The 18,795-nt window shown below is 37.2% G+C and overlaps 1 protein-coding gene and 1 long non-coding RNA gene across 2 annotated transcripts in view; both read left to right on the forward strand.

Moving 5' to 3' along the window:
- Nucleotides 1–5,868: 5,868 nt before the first annotated feature.
- LOC127838093 (uncharacterized) lies at nucleotides 5,869–13,595 on the forward strand. The gene is made up of 3 exons (XR_008029653.1): nucleotides 5,869–6,149; nucleotides 12,875–13,062; nucleotides 13,346–13,595. It is a non-coding gene; the product is annotated as an uncharacterized LOC127838093 (long non-coding RNA).
- Nucleotides 13,596–14,627: 1,032 nt separating this feature from the next.
- Nucleotides 14,628–18,795, forward strand: part of LOC127839879 (discoidin domain-containing receptor 2-like) — a 71,634-nt gene continuing 67,466 nt past the window's right edge. Inside the window, exons 1-2 of the mRNA XM_052368270.1 lie at nucleotides 14,628–14,676; nucleotides 15,621–15,726. Coding sequence (XP_052224230.1) covers nucleotides 14,628–14,676; nucleotides 15,621–15,726 — 155 coding nt within the window. The remainder of the gene's footprint in view (nucleotides 14,677–15,620; nucleotides 15,727–18,795) is intronic.

The following is an 18,795-nucleotide window of genomic DNA, read 5'->3' on the forward strand; positions in this document are numbered from 1 at the left end:
ACAATAGGTACTGCTGTTTGTTTTTTTTGCTAATAATATGCTGTATTTTTTGGTCATTTTAACTATTGTATGAATTGAACATAACTGTTAGTTTTCGGTGAATAGAGAAATGTTTCCTGCAATAAACAATAAGAAACTGAAATCAGAAGTCTGTTTCTTAAATTTTACAAGTCCCATTTTGAAATGTTGAATCTAAGTTTCTTCTAAGTCCAACATTCTGCCTCATTTTTCTACCAAGTACAGAAATTCTGCCTGGCTAAACTGCAAAGTGCTAAAAATCTGTCTTGTAAAAATCATAAGTGTTAAAATCCTGTCTTGTGTAATAATCTTTACAGATAAAATTCTGCTTCATTGTAATTCTGCTTAGAAAATCTGTACAGATTGCAAGGTATATTCTGTGTCTGTGTCCTCTTTGTACAGAAAAAATGAATTCTGTCTTGATTCTGGGCAGATTTTGTACAGACTCTATACAGAATTTGCATAGAATTTTTGTACAGGTATGAAAGTTGTAACATTATTAACATAAAGAAGTGAAACTCCAGGTGCTCCATCATTAACATTGTCATGTTGTCACACATGTCTTAACGAGAGCGCCGATGGCGCTGAAAGCATAGTTGCAAGATACAGGGAAGATGCTGCTGAAGTAAATGTTTAGGTCAAAATATACTAAATAGTTTCCTTATATGTTTCGATGTAAAAGCGACAACTTTGAGCGAAAATAAATACAACATTTTGCACATAGAGACCCCCATAACCATACCTTTTCTTGACGGGCATTCTTAGCTGAATCGATTTAAGCAATAAAAAAGATTTGTCATGTTCAAACCAAAAACAAATTCGACTCAAATCAAAATCGACTGTTTTTGCGCCTTTTTCGGCCGTTTTCTAGTGGATTGTAACCTTTTGCAGTGCCATTTTTTACTTTAATCTCCAACTTTATCCTATTTCAGGGATTAAGTAGTGAACACCTATGCTTCCCCTATCAATATCTCCAAACGATAAAACCAGAACAAAGTGTACAACATGCCTTCGAGGAAAATATGATGATTTGTTTAGAAAGTACAGCCCTTCATGACTCGATTATTTAGTATATTGTAGCCTTAACGATTGCTGACATCACGAGTCGCCCCCCTTGTTAACAAAATGCTATATTTTTAGAAACGGGAATTCCAAATAGTGACGAATGTGAATGGTTACAAAATGACATAACTATGAAAATAAATACGTAGAATTACATTATTTCACGCATACCATTATGCAACCATCCGTTTTCTTTTCCGACTTGATACATTTACAGCTTTCCATTTAATATTTTACAGACACAGCACTCGTCCAGAATTCACGCGAATCCATTAAATCCGATGCCACATTTAAACCGTTAACTCTACTCGTAACGTAAATTTCTGGCTCAAAGTAAATCATTTTAACTTCAATTAACACATCTCTTACTTTTAAACTCTACTTCATCAAATCCATAGAAAGGCACGTCAGAATCCATGTCATAAATCAGAAAACATTCATCGTACTCCGCCATTTTTTACACATTTTCAAAGAATAAAAGTGCTTTATGCCCCACTTCCTGCTGAGAATATGTTTTAATTTCTATTTATAATTAACCGATGAAATGTTACATATACTTTAACCAGGGCCTTATTAATTCAGTTATGTAAACATTTGACCTCTCACAGAACAGTAAACGAAGGAAATAGAAATTGGGATCCCAGATAAATTAGGTGTGAGGTCACTATCAACAAGAACAGAATTGTTTTACGAACGAAATTTGTTTTAGGTTATAAGAAGATTTTTTGACATAAAACGGTCTTAGAAAAATTCACTAAAAACGGTGTCAGCAATATTCTTGGAAGAAAACGTTAGAAAAACGTTTCCCCCAAAAAAATTGTGAGAATTACCATATGCTAAATTAAATAGATATTTCGTCTGATTTTTGATCAGGTAAGGCTTCATAAAGGGTAACCGACCGATGTGGATTTTCAAAATGTGGTATATACCTTAAGCATAGGTGCAAGCACCTATGCTAAAAAAGGAAAAACAGTTTTAATTTCGATGAAATGGTCATAGTTTTTCAATTGTTCAGTTCTTGTTTTAAAACCTAAATGTCGGTTCATACATTTGCCTGCAAATCTGTTTTTCCATGGTTGGAAAATGCTGATATGTGCCACCCATTCTACCTGACCTGACACAGAATCTGCAGCTGGTGTATGATGTGAATGGTTGAACAGGATCAGACACAGGAAGTGCCATGATTTTAGTGATATTCTGACAGTTGAATGCATAATGTGAGGCATTAATTTTTTAACCTCCAGTGACTTTAATAGCAAAAAAAGTAGATATCATTTCTGCTCTCCTTGATCCTGTTGGGATTTCAATATTAGTGTAAATGCAGAATATGTAAAGGATTTAAAATGTTCTTGCCATCAGAGAGATAAAAAAACAAATTTTGATGATTATTCTGCTTATATATGCAGAGTAATGTGCAGTGGTTAGGTTTTTACAATTAAGTGTCAAGGTCACCAAACAGCACATTAGACCAAAGCCAAGTACAGTAAAATCACCACCCTGCACACCTGTGTCAATTCCTGTCAACTCGATATTGACTCAGTAAACCAAACTACAAATAGGAGATATGTTTAATGTACCAAAACAACAGTACACAACCGACCATAAATAATTTTAAACTATTGTCAATGACAAAATATGTTTATTTCATTCCACATTACATAATTTTGATATGCACAAATACATGATTTGATCAAACACACAACATAACGACACAGCATTTCAAGTGAAAAATGTGTCATGTATCATTCAAAATAATGTTATTTATAAACATTTTCTCAGAACGCAAGATACATAATTATACATTAACTGGTAATTATTTTGAAGCATTTAGCATTCTGTCAAAAAAAACTGACAGATCTATAAAGTCTGTAGATTTATTAAAATCCTTTCATTTGCAAAACACAAAATGTACTTTGAAACATTTGTCTTGGGTATCGTTAAAATCATCTTCAGAATGTCATCAGACATAAGCACTGACAGTGTCAGGGCGATTCCAGATATTGCAGGTGACATTCTATTTTTGTTGGAGATGACAAAACGAGATGGAAACCAAGCAAATATAGCAATTAATTATTTACATGCTGACGTCTACAAATCTGCTTAATTTGTTGCATTTAAACAAACCTGTGGTCTGATAATGTATTCCTTGTCATGCACACTATTTGTGTTGCAGTCTATTTTAGCAACAGCACTTCATAAATACGTTATTTAAAAAAAAAAGGCATTATAACATCTTTTAAGGAAATTCATACATGCCATACGTCCCGGATTGTCCGGGACAGTCCCGGAAATGAAGAACTTGTCCCGCTGTCCCGGAAATCTGTCCAATGTCCCGGAATTTACAAAATCCATATATACATATACCTTATCTTAGGCTTAACTGCACCACGAATCTGTGTATATCTGCAGCGTCTCCATGACAATGCCTACCCGAATAGGCAGACTACGCTACTTGTCAAAATCGATCAATTAACAGGGGTCCTGTTATCATATCGATTGTCTCACGTTCGCGGTCAAACCGAAAAGGCGGCATTGTTTAATGTGGTTGTTAATTGACTTTAATCTACTACGTCATTATTTCCCGCTGCGTAAGGGCATAGGATAGTTGTTCACACTTCTGAAGTCCAACATCGCTGAGTAAAAAATTAAAAGCAGTTTATGTTCGCTAATGTGTGACTGTCCGGATTTTAAGTTGACGATCTACCGGTACTGTTTTGTTGTATTTGTTTTATTGTGATTGGTTGTATGTATTGTGAATTGATCTGAGTTGACGATCTAACGGTACTGTATTGTTGTATTTTTTATTACTGGTATATAAATGTTATAAATGAATAAAGGCGTATCAACAACTACACGTTACACACCGGTCTTAATAACAATAACGCAGTGACGTCACCATCTATGTTTAGAACGCTTACACTGAAAACACGTGGCTTGTATCTAGTAACGGAAGTAGCAATGTTTAATTTGACGTTAATAGATCATGTGTATTTCGGATAGGCTTTCGAACTTTTGCAATTAACGATGCGGAACAAAAAAAAACCTGCCAAAAAGGCATATGTCTATAAATATCGCTACATTTTATACATGTCCCGGAAAATCGGCAAAAGTCCCGGACAATTTAACTCAATGTCCCGGAATTGGTCTGAAAAATTATGGCATGTATAAGAAATTACTTTTATCAGATTTTTTGAAATGCATTTTCAAATTTCATGTTTCATTTTGTAATGTCAGCATACTTGCAAAAATTGAGTATTCTTCAATTAATGGTACATTTTGTGTGGTTGCTAAAGTCAAATTGATACAATGTCGAGACTGATATTACAGATCGAAATAATAATTATGAAATTCAACAAGAACGAAACATGGAATATACTTAATGTTTATAATTATCAGACTCTTGATTAGGTCCTCCAAAGATCATTGTAGAAAATATTCTACTATTCCCTGGCATCCCCAAGGATTTCTAAACAATCTCTTTGAATTATCAATTTTCTTTGCATCATTTTGTGACTCTTTTGGGTATAACATGATACTTTTGGGTAAATTTGATGGAATAGGTCTTTACATAATGCAGCCATTGGCAAGGACCAAACATGGAAACAGCTAATTTGTTGTTGGAGTTAAGTCAGATGGAATAATGGACAGTGGCATCACTTGCCATTTGCAGATGGACATAAATTGTCTGCTTTGGAAAGGGCATCATTTTAAACCAAATTTGAAATTTATACTTTTTTCACATCACAGTCTAATAAATTCAAATTTTTTCCACATAATTTTATTTCATTAACAAATCTATGTTGATAACTTCAGTTTTTCTTAATCATTCATATTTGCAGTAGCTAAGCAACAAATCACATTCTGCTGTTTATTCTAGGATTTAAAAAAACATTAAAGGATGTCATGCAATGTCTGTAATTTACAATTAATCTCCTCCTTGCTGCCACTTGGAACATGGCAAAGATTTAAGAGGGCTTACTGTCAGGATGAGGGGAGGACAGCAGAGGAAGACAGAGTGTGATAGAGGATTTAGTTGAGTGTGACCTAACAATGGCAGGGGTTTCAGTAGAGTGTGGTCTGTAATAGAAGATTTAGTGGAGTGTGGACTGGCATTGGCAGGGGGTCGTTGGCTGTCATGAAGGGGCTGGAAGGGGAATTAAGAGGCTGAAAGCGTGTGATGTATGTGGTATGCCATTCTTCTTCTTTTTTATGCCCCCCTTCAAAGAAGAGGGGTATATTGTTTTGCACATGTCGGTGGGTCGGTCCGTCGGTCGGTCTATCCACCAGATGGTTTCCGGATGATAACTCAAGAACGCTTAGGCCTAGTATCATGAAACTTCAAAGGTACATTGGTCATGACTGGCAGATGACCCCTATTGATTTTCAGGTCACTAGGTCCAAGGTCAAGGTCACAGTGACTCGAAATAGTAAAATGGTTTCCGGAATATTACTCAAGAATTCTTACGCCTAGGATCATGAAACTTCATAAGTGCATTGATCATGACTGGCAAATGACCCCTATTGATTTTCAGGTCACTAGGTCAAAGGTCAAGGTCAAAGTGACTCAAAACACTAAAATGGTTTCCATATGAAAATTCAAGAATGCCTATGCCTAGGATCATGAAACTTCATAGGTACATTGATCATGACTGGCAGATGACCCCTATTGATTTTCAGGTCACTAGGTCAAAGGTCAAGGCCACAGTGACTCGAAACAGTAAAATGGTTTCTGGTTGATAACTCAAGAATGCTTATGCCTAGGATCATGAAACTTCATAGGAACATTGATCATAACTGGCAGATGACCCCTATTGATTTTCAGGTCACTAGGTCAAAGGTCAAGGTTACAGTGACTTGAAACAGTTAAATTGTTTCCGGATGATAACTCAAGAATGCTTATGCCTAGGATCATGAAACTTCATAGGTACATTGATCATGACTGGCAGATGACCCCTATTGATTTTCAGGTCACTAGGTCAAAGGTCAAGGTCACAGTGACTCGAAATAGTAAAATGGTTTCCGGATGATAACTCAAGAATGCTTAGGCCTAGGATCATGAAACTTCATAGGTACATTGATAATGACAGGCAGATGACCCCTATTGATTTTCAGGTCACTTGGTCAAAGGTCACAGTGATTCGAAATAGTAAAATGGTTTCAGGATGAGTACTCAAGAATGCTTACGCCTAGGATCATGAAACTTCATAGGTACATTGATCATGACTGGCAAATGACCCCTATTGATTTTCAGGTCACTAGGTCAAAGGTCAAGGTCACAGTGACTCGAAACAGTAAAATGGTTTCCTGATGATTATAAATTCAAGAATAATTAGGCCTAGGATCATGAAATTTCATAGGTACATTGATCATAACTGGCAGATGACCCCTATTGATTTTCAGGTCTCTAAGTCAAAGGTCAAGGTCACAGTGACAAAAAACGTATTCACACAATGGCTGCCACTACATCTGACAGCCCATATGGGGGGCATGCATGTTTTACAAACAGCCCTTGTTTTGATTCCATTCTTATGGGGCAGAATGCTGTAATGAAGATTAATTAGGTACCAAAATACATGCATGAAATAGTATTTCAAATCGTACTAAATTTCTGTGAAGTGTACATAGCGTTTGCATTTAATATTTTGCAAGGAAAGGAGTTAATATTATGAGGACACAATTTGGAGACGCTTTACTATGCCATTCACAGGCAGGCAAAAATATTCATTTGTAAACATTGAAAGTTATATATTTTCATTTACAATAAATCATCCATCTTCTAGACTTATCAGGAAGAAAAAAAAATGTGCCCATTTTCAATACATATGAATGGCTTCTGACTGTTGGCAAACACAATTAGTGTTATTACAGACTGATAGTCAGCTGCCAAACAACACTGGTCAAGTGTCCAAAGCTCCTGGGCCTGACCACAATGTGCCACTTGACCTCTGTCCATTTCCATCTTTTATTCATGATTTATTCATTGTCACACTTTAAATCTTCCATATTTGCATTCACATCACACCCAGCACGTGCAGGCGCCCTTTGAGTTTTATGACAGCATTTAAATGACAATATGGGAGACTTAAATCCTTCCAAAGCGCCTGCCATCCTCACTTTGTTAAATTTTGACCAATGGTCACAACAATTGAGCCCGGTCAATTAATTGTGGCCTATTGCTGTTCACAGTGGCTGGACACATGGGGGACAAATCTGGTCGGGCAGCTAATGAATGATGGAAAAACTCAAAAGATGGCCAATTACATGACGGAGGCTGTCAAACTTCCCTTTAAAATAGCCTTGAATTTTATTGCTGTGTGCACAATGCATTCCAAATTCCAAATAATGTGTTACTTTCATTTTGTGCAGCAATTTTTGTATGATAATACTGAGGTGCTGTCCATCATCAGGGTATTGTATTTCTAAAATGTTATTATTGGTTATGTTCTAAACCATTCCAATGACTTCTTCAGGTTTCTTTACCATACCAAGATATTTTGTGTTCACATTTGAACCCAAGACTAAGAAATAGAGATCATTTAAAATTTTACACAAAAGAACACAATTTGTTCTTTTGTGTGAAATTTCTATTTAATTTATTTGATTTAATCACAGTTTAGGTCAGGATTATATTGTATATTAAGGATCTGCAAGAAATAGAGCTTTAACATTAATCAGTGATCATGATTAAGAATAGTAGCAAGTGTGATAGTGACCCTCATAAATCATCTAGGGCCAAATATAAATGCAGGTCCCAAGGGGCTAAATGAAGGGATATGCAGATTCCCTGACCCCATACTGGCCCTGGGGTCAATGAGTAGTTTGTGGAAAATCAATATATGGAAAGAGGGAGGAGGAATAGTAATGAGCCTAATGGAGCCATTTCTAAATACCAGGACAGTCAGTCAAGATGGATCATTGGCAAGTCTTGGAATAATTTTGTTAAATGAGCTTGCAAAGTTTGTAACCAATAAACCAGTCCATCATCAAAAAAGCAACAAAAATCGGCCAACCATCCAGTTAACCATTTCACCAATTAACCAAGTCCAACCAATCAACCACTTGTTAAAGACACCAATTTAGCAACTGTGGCAGTCAACCAAAGTCCATCACACTTAAATGTCCACCCATCATCAAGTCAGCAAACCAATAACCAATTTATTATAATCCCATCCCATATGCTTTAAGGTGCAATTAAGTGACTCAACCAAGGACCAGAATAAGGCCAAGTGTTACTTTTACCAGAGGTCAATATGTCATATGAATGAGTCCAGGAAACTGTTGTTAACTTTCTGCAAGTCTTTAATTTTCATTTGGTGACATTTTACTTAGTGTGTTTTTAACTGAAAGTTTGTCCGGACCATAACTATGTCATTTATCGTTAGATTTTAAAATGACTTGGTACATTTGTTCATCTTCATGGCACGGTGTGTCGTGTGAAAAATTATGTCGATATCTCAAAGGGCAAGGTCACACTTGCAGTTCAAAGGTCAAATGCTTGTCCGGGCCATAACTTTGTCATTTATTGTTGGCAAATTTGTTCACCACAGGAGGGTGTGTCGCGCGAAAGAATTATGTCGATATCTCCAAGGTCAAGGTCACACTTAGAGTTCAACAATCATAAATGAGCTTGTCCGGACCCTAACTATGTCATTCATTGTAAGATTTTAAAATCATTTGGCATATTTGTTCACCATCATTGGACGGTGTGTTGTGCGAAAGAATTACGTCAATATCTCCAAGGTCAAGGTCACACTTTAAGTTCAAAGGTCAAAAATGACCATAAATGACCTTGTCAGGGCCATAACTATGTTGTTCATTGTGAGATTTTAAAATCATTTGGCACATTTGTTCACATCATTGGACAGTGTGTGGCGCGAAAGAATTGCGTCAATATCTCCAAAGTCAAGGTCACACTTTGAGTTCAAAGGTCAAAAATGGCCTTAAATGAGCTTGTCCGGGCCATAACTATGTCGTTCATTGTGAGATTTTAAAATGATTTGGCGCATATGTTCACCATCATTGGACGGTGTGTCGCGTGAAAGAATTACGTCGATATCTGCAAGGTCAAGGTCACACTTTGAGTTCAAAGGTCAAAAATGGCCATAAATGAGCTTGTCCGGGCCATAACAATGTCGTTCATTGTGAGATTTTAAAATCATTTGGCACATTTGTTCACCATCATTGGACGGTGTGTCGCGCAAAGAATTACATCGATATCTTCAAGATCAAGGTCAAACTTTGAGTTCAAAGGTAAAAAATGGCCATAAATGAGCTTGTCTGGGCCATAATTATCTAGTTTATTTTGAGATTTTAAAATCATTTGGCTCTTGTGTTTGCCATCATTGGACGGTGTGTCGCGCAAACAAATTACGTCGATATCTCCAAGGTCAAGGTCACACTTTTAGTTCAAAGGTCAAAAATGGCAATAAATGATCTTGTCTGGGCCATAACTATGTCATTCATTGTGAGATTTAAAAATGACTCTGTACATTAATTTTGTTCACAGTCATTGGACGGTGTTTCATGTGAAAGAATTCAAGAGTTCAAAGGTCAAAATTGCTATAAATGATAATGGCATAATAATTCTTAAAAATCGCCATATATTCTCTTGTTTTGTGAATACAGTATGAAAAATAGTCTATGTCAATGCGTCATGTGGGGGTATACGTCACGTCTGTGACAAGGCTCTAGTTTTCATTAGTCGTCGGTTATTAGGCACTAATTCTGCTTGCAGCAAGCTCCTAGCTAACACAAGTAGCTGAATAAGCAATGATTGCTATTATTATTATGCCCTCCTTCAGAGAAGACAGGTTATATTGTTTTGCACATGTCGGTCGGTCCGTCCACCAGATGGTTTCTGGATGATCGCTCAAGAACGCTTAGGCCTAGGATCATGAAACTTTATAGGTACATTGATCAAAACTCAAGGTCACAGTGACTTCAAATAGTAAAATGGTTTTCGGATGATAACTCAAGAGTGCTTACGCTTAGGATCATGAAGCTTCATAGGTACATTGATCATGAATGGCAGATAACCCCTATCGATTTTCAGGTCACTAGGTCAAAGGTCAAGGTCACAGTGACTCGAAACAGTAAAATGGTTTCCGGATGATGACTTAAGAATGCTTACGCCTAGGATCATGAAACTTCATAGGTATATTGATCATGACTGGCAGATGACCCATATAAATTTTCAGGTCACTAGGTCAAAGGTCAAGGTCACAGTGACTCGCAACAGTAAAATGGTTTCCTGATGATAACTCAAGAATTATAAGGCCTAGGATCATGAAACTTCATAGGTACATTGATCATGACTGGCAGATGACCCCTATCGATTTTCAGGTCATTAGTTCGAAGGTCAAGGTCACAGTGACATATAACGTATTGGCACAATGGCTGCCACTACAACTGACAGCCCATATGGGGGGCATGCATGTTTTACAAACAGCCCTTGTTATTATTAGCATTAGCATGCAATGATTGCTTCTGTCATCTTTAATATTGTAATATCATTAATTATGTACTTACTTGGAATTAATAGTGCTGCATTATTGCTGCTCTGATCTTTTATATTGTAATATCATTAATTATGCATTACTGGGTACTAAGTGCTGCATGACTTGCAAACATGTGCAGCGAGGAAAGAAGTCTTTTTACATTTAGGGGTACTTGGAAATTGCAGCGCTGGTGCTTCTCTTTGTTTGTAACCATGGAGACTTTATGCAAACCAACTTGTGACACTTTGTTTTGAGTGTTTAAACAGATTAATATTTATGCCCCCCTTCGAAGAAGAGGGGGTATATTGTTTTGCACATGTCGGTCGGTCTGTCCGTTGGTCCGTCCACCAGATGGTTTCCGGATGATAACTAAAGAACGCTTAGGCCTAGGATCATGAAACTTCATAGGTACATTGATCATGACTGGCAGATGACCCCTATTGATTTTCAGGTCACTAGGTCAAAGGTCAATGTCACAGCGAGTCAAACAGTAAAATGGTTTCCGGATGATAACTCAAGAATGCTTACGCCTAGGATCATGAAACTTCATAGGTACATTGATCATGATGACTCGAAATAGTAAAATGGTTACCAGATGATAACTCAAGAATTCTTACGCCTAGGATCATGAAACTTTATAGGTACATTGATCATGACTGGCAGATGACCCCTATTGATTTTCAGGTCACTAGGTCAAAGGTCAAGGTCACAGTGACTCGAAACAGTAAAATGGTTTCCCGATGAAAACTCAAGAATGCTTAGGCCTAGGATCATGAAACTTCATAGGTACATTGATCATGACTAGCAGATGACCCCTATTGATTTTCAGGTCACTAGGTCAAAGGTCAAGGTCTTAGTGACTCGAAACAGTAAAATGGTTTCCAGATGATAACTTGAGAATGCTTACGCCTAGGATCATAAAACTTCATAGGTACATTGATCATGACTGGCAGATGACCCCTATTGATTTTCAGTTCACTAGGTCAAAGGTCAAGGTCACAGTGATTCGAAACAGTAAAATGGTTTCGGGATGATAACTCAAGAATGCTTATGCCTAGGATCATAAAACTTCATAGGTACATTGATCATGACCGGCAGATGACCCCTATTAATTTTCAGGTCACTAGGTCAAAGGTCAAGGTCACAGCGATTTGAAACAGTAAAATGGTTTCCTGATGATAACTCAAGAATAATTAAGCCTAGGATCATGAAACTTCATAGGTACATTGATCATGACTGGCAGATGACCCCTATTGATTTTCAGGTCACTAGGTCAAAGGTCAAGGTCACAGTGACAAAAAACGTTTTCACACAATGGCTTCCACTACAACTGACAGCCCATCTGGGGGGCATGCATGTTTTACAAACAGCCCTTGTTCATAATTCCCTTATAATAGTATATACTATCAGACTGACATCTACATCATAACCAAAAATTATGACAAATTTGGGGATTTATTGAATGTTTTTACACATTAATTATCTTTAATAAATATTCCAATCCATACTTTCTCAAGTGCATTACAGTGCTAATTAATGTACACCATCATACATGGAACAAGAGCATGACCATTGCATTAATAGATTCAATCACCTTTGGAAATCTCTTCTGTCAGGAATCATAACGAATGATAATGATTAACAAATTATGACAGAAAACTGTACAAAGAAAGGATGAAACACACTGCTATGAGTTGAAGGTCTTAATTGATTACTCAATTAAGACAGGTTCAGGAGTCTTTGATCTGAAATGGAGGGAGTGTTTGAGTCCAAGGTGATGCCATATGGTGAGAATTAGATCTTAATGATTAGGGCCTAAAGTGGACAATAATGAGAGAATGAAATTGTGCCTTTTGAAACTGTACATTGATGTTGAACCTGACTTGCTAAATAAATAAAAAGCCAGAGGTTTATTTTGTTGCTTGTTTATTTTCTTTTTGTCATGCTAAGGATGTTGCATTATTGTCCCCTACCAGTGAAACCGGAGGGGACTTATGGTTTGCCCTCTGTCCGACAGTCAGTCTGTCAGTCAGTCAGTCAGTCTGTCACACTTTTCTGGATCCTGCGATAACTTTTCACACTTTTCTGGATCCTGCGATAACTTTAAAAGTTCTTCATATTTTTTCATGAAACTTATTACATGGATACATGGCAATATGGAGATTATGCATGTCATTATGCCCCCCTTCGAAGAAGAGAGGGTATATTGTTTTGCACATGTAGGTCGGTCCGTCCACCAGATAATTTGCGGATGATAACTCAAGAACACTTAGGCCTAGGATCATGAAACTTCATAGGTACATTTATCATGACTGGCAGATGACCCCTATTGATTTTCAGGTCACTAGGTCAAAGGTCAAGGTCACAGTGACTCAAAATAGTAAAATGGTTTCCGGATGATAACTCAAGAATGCTTAGGCCTAGGATCATGAAACTTCATAGGTACATTGATCATGACTGGCAGATGACCCCTATTGATTTTCAGGTCACTAGGTCAAAGTCACAGTGACCGGAAACAGTAAAATGGTTTCTGGATGATAACTCAAGAATGCTTACGCCTAGGATCATGAATCTTCATAGGTACATTGATCATAACTGGCAGATGACCCCTATTGATTTTCAGGTCACTAGGTCAAAGGTCAAGGTCACAGTGACTTTAAACAGTAAAATGGTTTCTGGATGATAACTCAAGAATGCTTACACTTAGGATCATGAATCTTCATAGGTACATTAATCATAACTGGCAGATGACCCGTATTGATTTTCAGGTCACTAGGTCAAAGGTCAACATCACAGTGACTCGAAATAGTAAAATGGTTTCCGGATGATAACTCAAGAATGCTTACGCCTAGGATCATGAAACTTCATAGGAACATTGATCATGACTGGCAGATGACCCCTATTGATTTTCAGGTCACTAGGTCAAAGGTCAAGGTCACAGTGACTCGAAATAGTAAAATGGTTTCCGGATGATAACTCAAGAATGCTTATGCCTAGGATCAAGAAACTTCATTGATACATTGATCATGACTGGCAGATGATCCCTATTAATTTTCAGATCACTAGGTCAAAGGTCAAGGTTGCAGTGACTGGAAATAGTAAAATGGTTTCCTGATGATTACTCAAGAATAATTGAGCCTAGGATCATGAAACTTCATAGGTACATTGATCATGACTGGCAGATGACCCCTATTGAGGTCACTAGGTCAAAGGTCAAGTTCACAGTGAAAAAAAACGTATTCTCACAATGGCTGCCACAACTTACAGCCTATATGGGGGGCATGCATGTTTTAAAAACAGCCCTTGTTTTATTTTGTTCCTACGTCAATTATTCTGGTTGCTATGGCAACAAATAAAAAAAACAAAAAAACTATTTTGACAATGGTGGAGTTTCACCGGTAGGGGACAATATTGCTTGGCAATCTCTTGTTTAACCTGCCATGTGTCAGTTATTTGTATTTTATTTGTATGTATAACTATTAAATAATGTCATTATTATATTTTAGTATTACATAGCATGTTTATGACAATATTCACAAGTATATAAATGCTTAAAACATCTCTATTATGTTGGTGTTCAACGGGGATATGATTACAATCTCATTTACATTATTATACCCCTTCTCTGGAGATTTACTAACTAGACAAGATGACTATAATGTGGCAGACTTTTCAGTGTACATTTTATAGTAAAGACTGTCATCAAAATGAGACAACTAGCTCTCTATACCCAGCATTCACACACTGTTAAACCCACATTCATCAGTCAGGGAAATGTCTTCAGTAATAACATGTTTGAGACAGGGTAATAACAAGTCATGTCACATTCCATCACCCAATCTACTTAAAAACTTCCAACTCTTGCATCATGCTGTAGGTATAGGATTTCCTATATTGCATTCACTGGCTGTGTGCTATACTGGTCCTATGTGAGCATGTCCCCTAAATCTCATTCATGCTTCTGATCCATGCACATAATGGTTGATAAGTTAGCTTGGGTCACTGGCAAGATGTAATGTGCTCAATTCTGATGACAGCCTGGGTGATGGAATGAGGAACCTGCTCACACAAAGGACTGGGACCAGTGTTAATGAAACTGGTAAACAAATGAATGAGGCCTGCTAATAAGTATCATTTAGAATTGCTGTAGTTTATTTAGGAGACATATGACTGGCAGTACTAAAAACCAATTATTTAAAATTGACACAACAAGCTCTAACCTATTTTACAAACATTTTTGGACTTTAAAAAACTGTCTTTTGAATCGTTGTTCAGTTTCATGGATGCAAGAATTTTTGTTGATTTTCCAGTATACGATATCTTTTTAACATCAGGATATAGCTGCTTTGTTTAAAAACTGTAAAACAAATCTGATCGATACAGGGAGGTCACAACTCAATTGATATTAAATTTTGAACATTTAATTGAGCCTCGCTCTGTGAAAAAGGTGTCTAATACATGTGTGTAAAGTGTCGTCCCAGATTATCCAGTAAAGTCTGCACAGGCTTTAATCAGGGACAACTCTTTCGGCTTTTATTGTATTTTTCGTTTAAAGGAAAAAGAAAGTCCAGTTAAATGTCCTTTCTGATTAGCCTGTGTTGACTTTACAGCGTTATCTATTACCACACATGCAAGTAACCGCATTTGTTCAGAGTACCGCCGGCTCATGTTCTGGCTATTGAATTATGTCTTCAATATTATGCAAGTGCTGTATAATGCTTGGATGTGTCTGTTGCTATTTCCAGCTTAATGTCATGACCCTCTGGGCAAGCAGTCCGGCGCCATTCCTGACCCTACCTTCACACTATATATATGTAATAGTGAAGTGTAGCACAGTATATAATAGTATAGTTATACATGGCGCTGTATTACATGTTTCTGGTCTATTTCCAGCTCAATGTCATGACTCTCTGGGCATGCAGTCCGGCGCCATTCTTGACCCTTCCATCACATGATATATATATGTAATAGTGTAGTGTAGCGCAGTATATAATAGTATAGTTATACATGGCGCTGTATAACATGTTTCTCATCTATTTTCAGCTCAGTGTCGTGACTCTCTGGGCATGCAATCCGGCGCCATTCCTGACTCTGCGATCACAGCCAGCTCTTCTTTCGATGATGACACCGTCGGACCGAAGTTTGCAAGGTGAGATTTAACTATTAAGTGAGAATATTTTGTACGTGCAAATGGAGTTAGCAACTTTCAATTGTTTCCCAAAATATTTTCTAATACATGTATACTAATGTTTACTAACATGAATCTGGAATAGATTTACGTCTCTAGTTGAAGAGTATTCATACTGCCTAAACTCCATATGACTTTCTGCTTTTGAATTAAAAAGAACAAAATATATTCTTAATATGTTTTAGTATCATTGTTTTAAAAAAGTTACGCATACAATCAAACAAATATCATATTATAAATGTATATTATATCAGCCTGTTATTAACGTAGCACATTTACGGGTACGTGTATGGAACAACGCTATTTAGAAACAAAGCATTCATAAGCAGTATGCCCATCGCTGAAATATTAAACAGCACAACATGTATTTTTTATTCGCTTTTATTTTTTATGTTTCCCAGTCTATACTGGGGGACATAATATTTTTGCCCTCTCTGTTGGTTTGTTGCTTTGTTGGTTTGTGTGCGTCAAACTTTAACATTGGGCCATAACTTTTGCAATATTGGAGATAGCAACTTGATATTTGGCATGCATGTGTATCTCTTGGAGCTGCACATTTAAGTGGTGAAAGGTCAAGGTCATCCTTCAAGGTCAAAGTAAAAGGTCAAATTTTGCAATATTGAAGATAGCAACTTGATATTTGGCATGCATGTGTATCTCTTGGAGCTGCACATTTAGAATGGTAAAAGGTCAAGGTCATCCTTCAAGGTCAACGTTCAAAGGTCAAATATATGGGGGGGACATAGTGTTTCACAAACACATCTTGTTATTTAAGAATTACATGATGTATAGATACAAAGTTTTATATTCCATCAAGTGAACATAGCACATTTTGTGATGCAGCTGTTCCAGCCATACTAATACAGTATCTACACAAACGCCAGATTGTGTACAAAATGTCATCTTTTACTCAAATCAATTAACGATTGAGTCGACGATATGTTTGCAATTATAGCGAACCTTTAATCAGGTGCTCATAATCGATTAACAGCTCTATGTGACCCGAAGGGAGTTCAAGCCAAATGAACAAAAGCACATGTGAAAACTGTGACCGAGACTTCGAAAATAGTTTGAGCCATCCAAGAATTCGACCCTCGCAAATTCGAGCCAGCAGACATAAATTTATATGAATATATAGCAATAACAAGGGCTGTTTGTAAAACATGCATGCCCCCCATATGGGCTGTCCGTTGTAGTGGCAGCCATTGTGTGAATACGATTTTTGTCACTGTGACCTTGACCTTTGACCTAGTGACCAGAAAATCAATAGGGGTCATATGCGGGTCAGGATCAATGTACCTATGAAGTGTCATGATCCTAGGCAAAAGCGTTCTTGAGTTATCATCTGAAAATCATTTTACTATTTCGGATCACCGTGACCTTGACCTTTGACCTTGTGACCTCAAAATCAATAGGGGTAATCTGCAAGTCATGATCAATCTACCTATGAAGTTTCATGATCCTAGGCCTATGCATTCTTGAGTTATCATCTGAAAACCATTTTACTATTTCGGGTCACCTTGACCTTGACCTTTGACCTAGTGACCTCAAAATCAATAGGGGTCATCTGCGAGTCATGATCAATCTACCCATGAAGTTTCATGATCCTAGGCGTATGCGTTCTTGAGTTATCATCAGGAAACCATTTTACTATTTCGGTCACCGTGACCTTGACCTTTGACCTAAAAATCAATAGGGGTCATCTGCAAGTCATAATCAATCTACCCATCAAGTTTCATGATCCTAGGCGTATGCGTTCTTGAGTTATCATTCAAAAACCATTTTACTATTTCTGGTCACCGTGACCTTGACCTTTGACCTAGTGACCTCAAAATCAATAGGGGTCATCTGCGAGTCATGATCAATGTACCTATGAAGTTTCATGATCCTTGGCCCAAGCGTTCTTGAGTTATCGTCTGACAACCACCTGGTGGACGGACCAACCGACAGACCGACCGACAGACAGACCGTCATGAGCAAAGCAATATACATCTTCTTCTTCGAAGGGGGGCATAAAAAATCGTTGCTTAGGGGAGAGTTCAAGCCAACCTCAAAATCGCGCCAAGCGAATTCGAGCCATCAGGTTTCGACTGTATTTGATATAAGCATGAACAGCAAAGAAAATGAAAGTTGTCTATGTCTCCCATAAGGTGTTACTGAAACTTAACATTTTATAAAGTTTCCCAGTAATTGCATTGATCTCACTTCAAGATATACAAACCAGATAAAACTTGAGAAGAGGTTATTCATTTTCTGAAATCCCCATGAGTGAATTTCTTAACATTCAAGCACAAGTCTTCATAAACACAGGCTCATTATTTATTGTGTAGAATACTGTACTTGGGTAATAAAACCAACAGATTTTAGCACACTGTTGTTGAACAAAACATTTGGAGAGTAATTTATGACAGTTTTATTCAAGCAGAGCACTGTTCTCACAAGTCAAGTCAGGGTGTTCACTTCAGGACACACTTCTCGCTTCTTAACTTATCAATTTCTTTTTATAGTGAATTTTTTCGGCGTAAGCTGCATAAGCCAGCTTTTCACCCTGACTTGACCTTTGTAAGTGTCCAATAAAATTCAAATAAAATTTCCCGCGGCTAGGTACGAATGAATACACTTCATTTATTCCATTGGCTGATTTGAGTATACCACCAGAACATTGGAAACATATCCGCGTCTTTGTAACACTGTTTTACTGTATGAAACAATTTTATCTCTAATGAAAAGGCTTAATAGATAGAACAGTTTTACACTCAATTCTCGACATCAATACAGTTTGTGCATACACCTTTTATTTTCAGAGTATTACCAGCGCAAAAGCGTTTATACTTAAAAGGCTATGTTCTCATATTTAGTACTTACTTCCATATTCCTGTCAACATGTTAACATGTAAAAGTATAAAGAGCAGTGGAAGCGAGGCCTCACTTTAAAGAATTGCATTTCAACCCGCGAGGTTTCGGGTCAAGTCGCGGACATTCAGAGTTTATATACAGGTCATCACCGGAGTTCGCGGTCAGTAAAATAAT

Source organism: Dreissena polymorpha, chromosome 7, assembly GCF_020536995.1.
Source record: "Dreissena polymorpha isolate Duluth1 chromosome 7, UMN_Dpol_1.0, whole genome shotgun sequence".
NCBI classification, from domain to species: Eukaryota; Metazoa; Mollusca; class Bivalvia; order Myida; family Dreissenidae; genus Dreissena; species Dreissena polymorpha.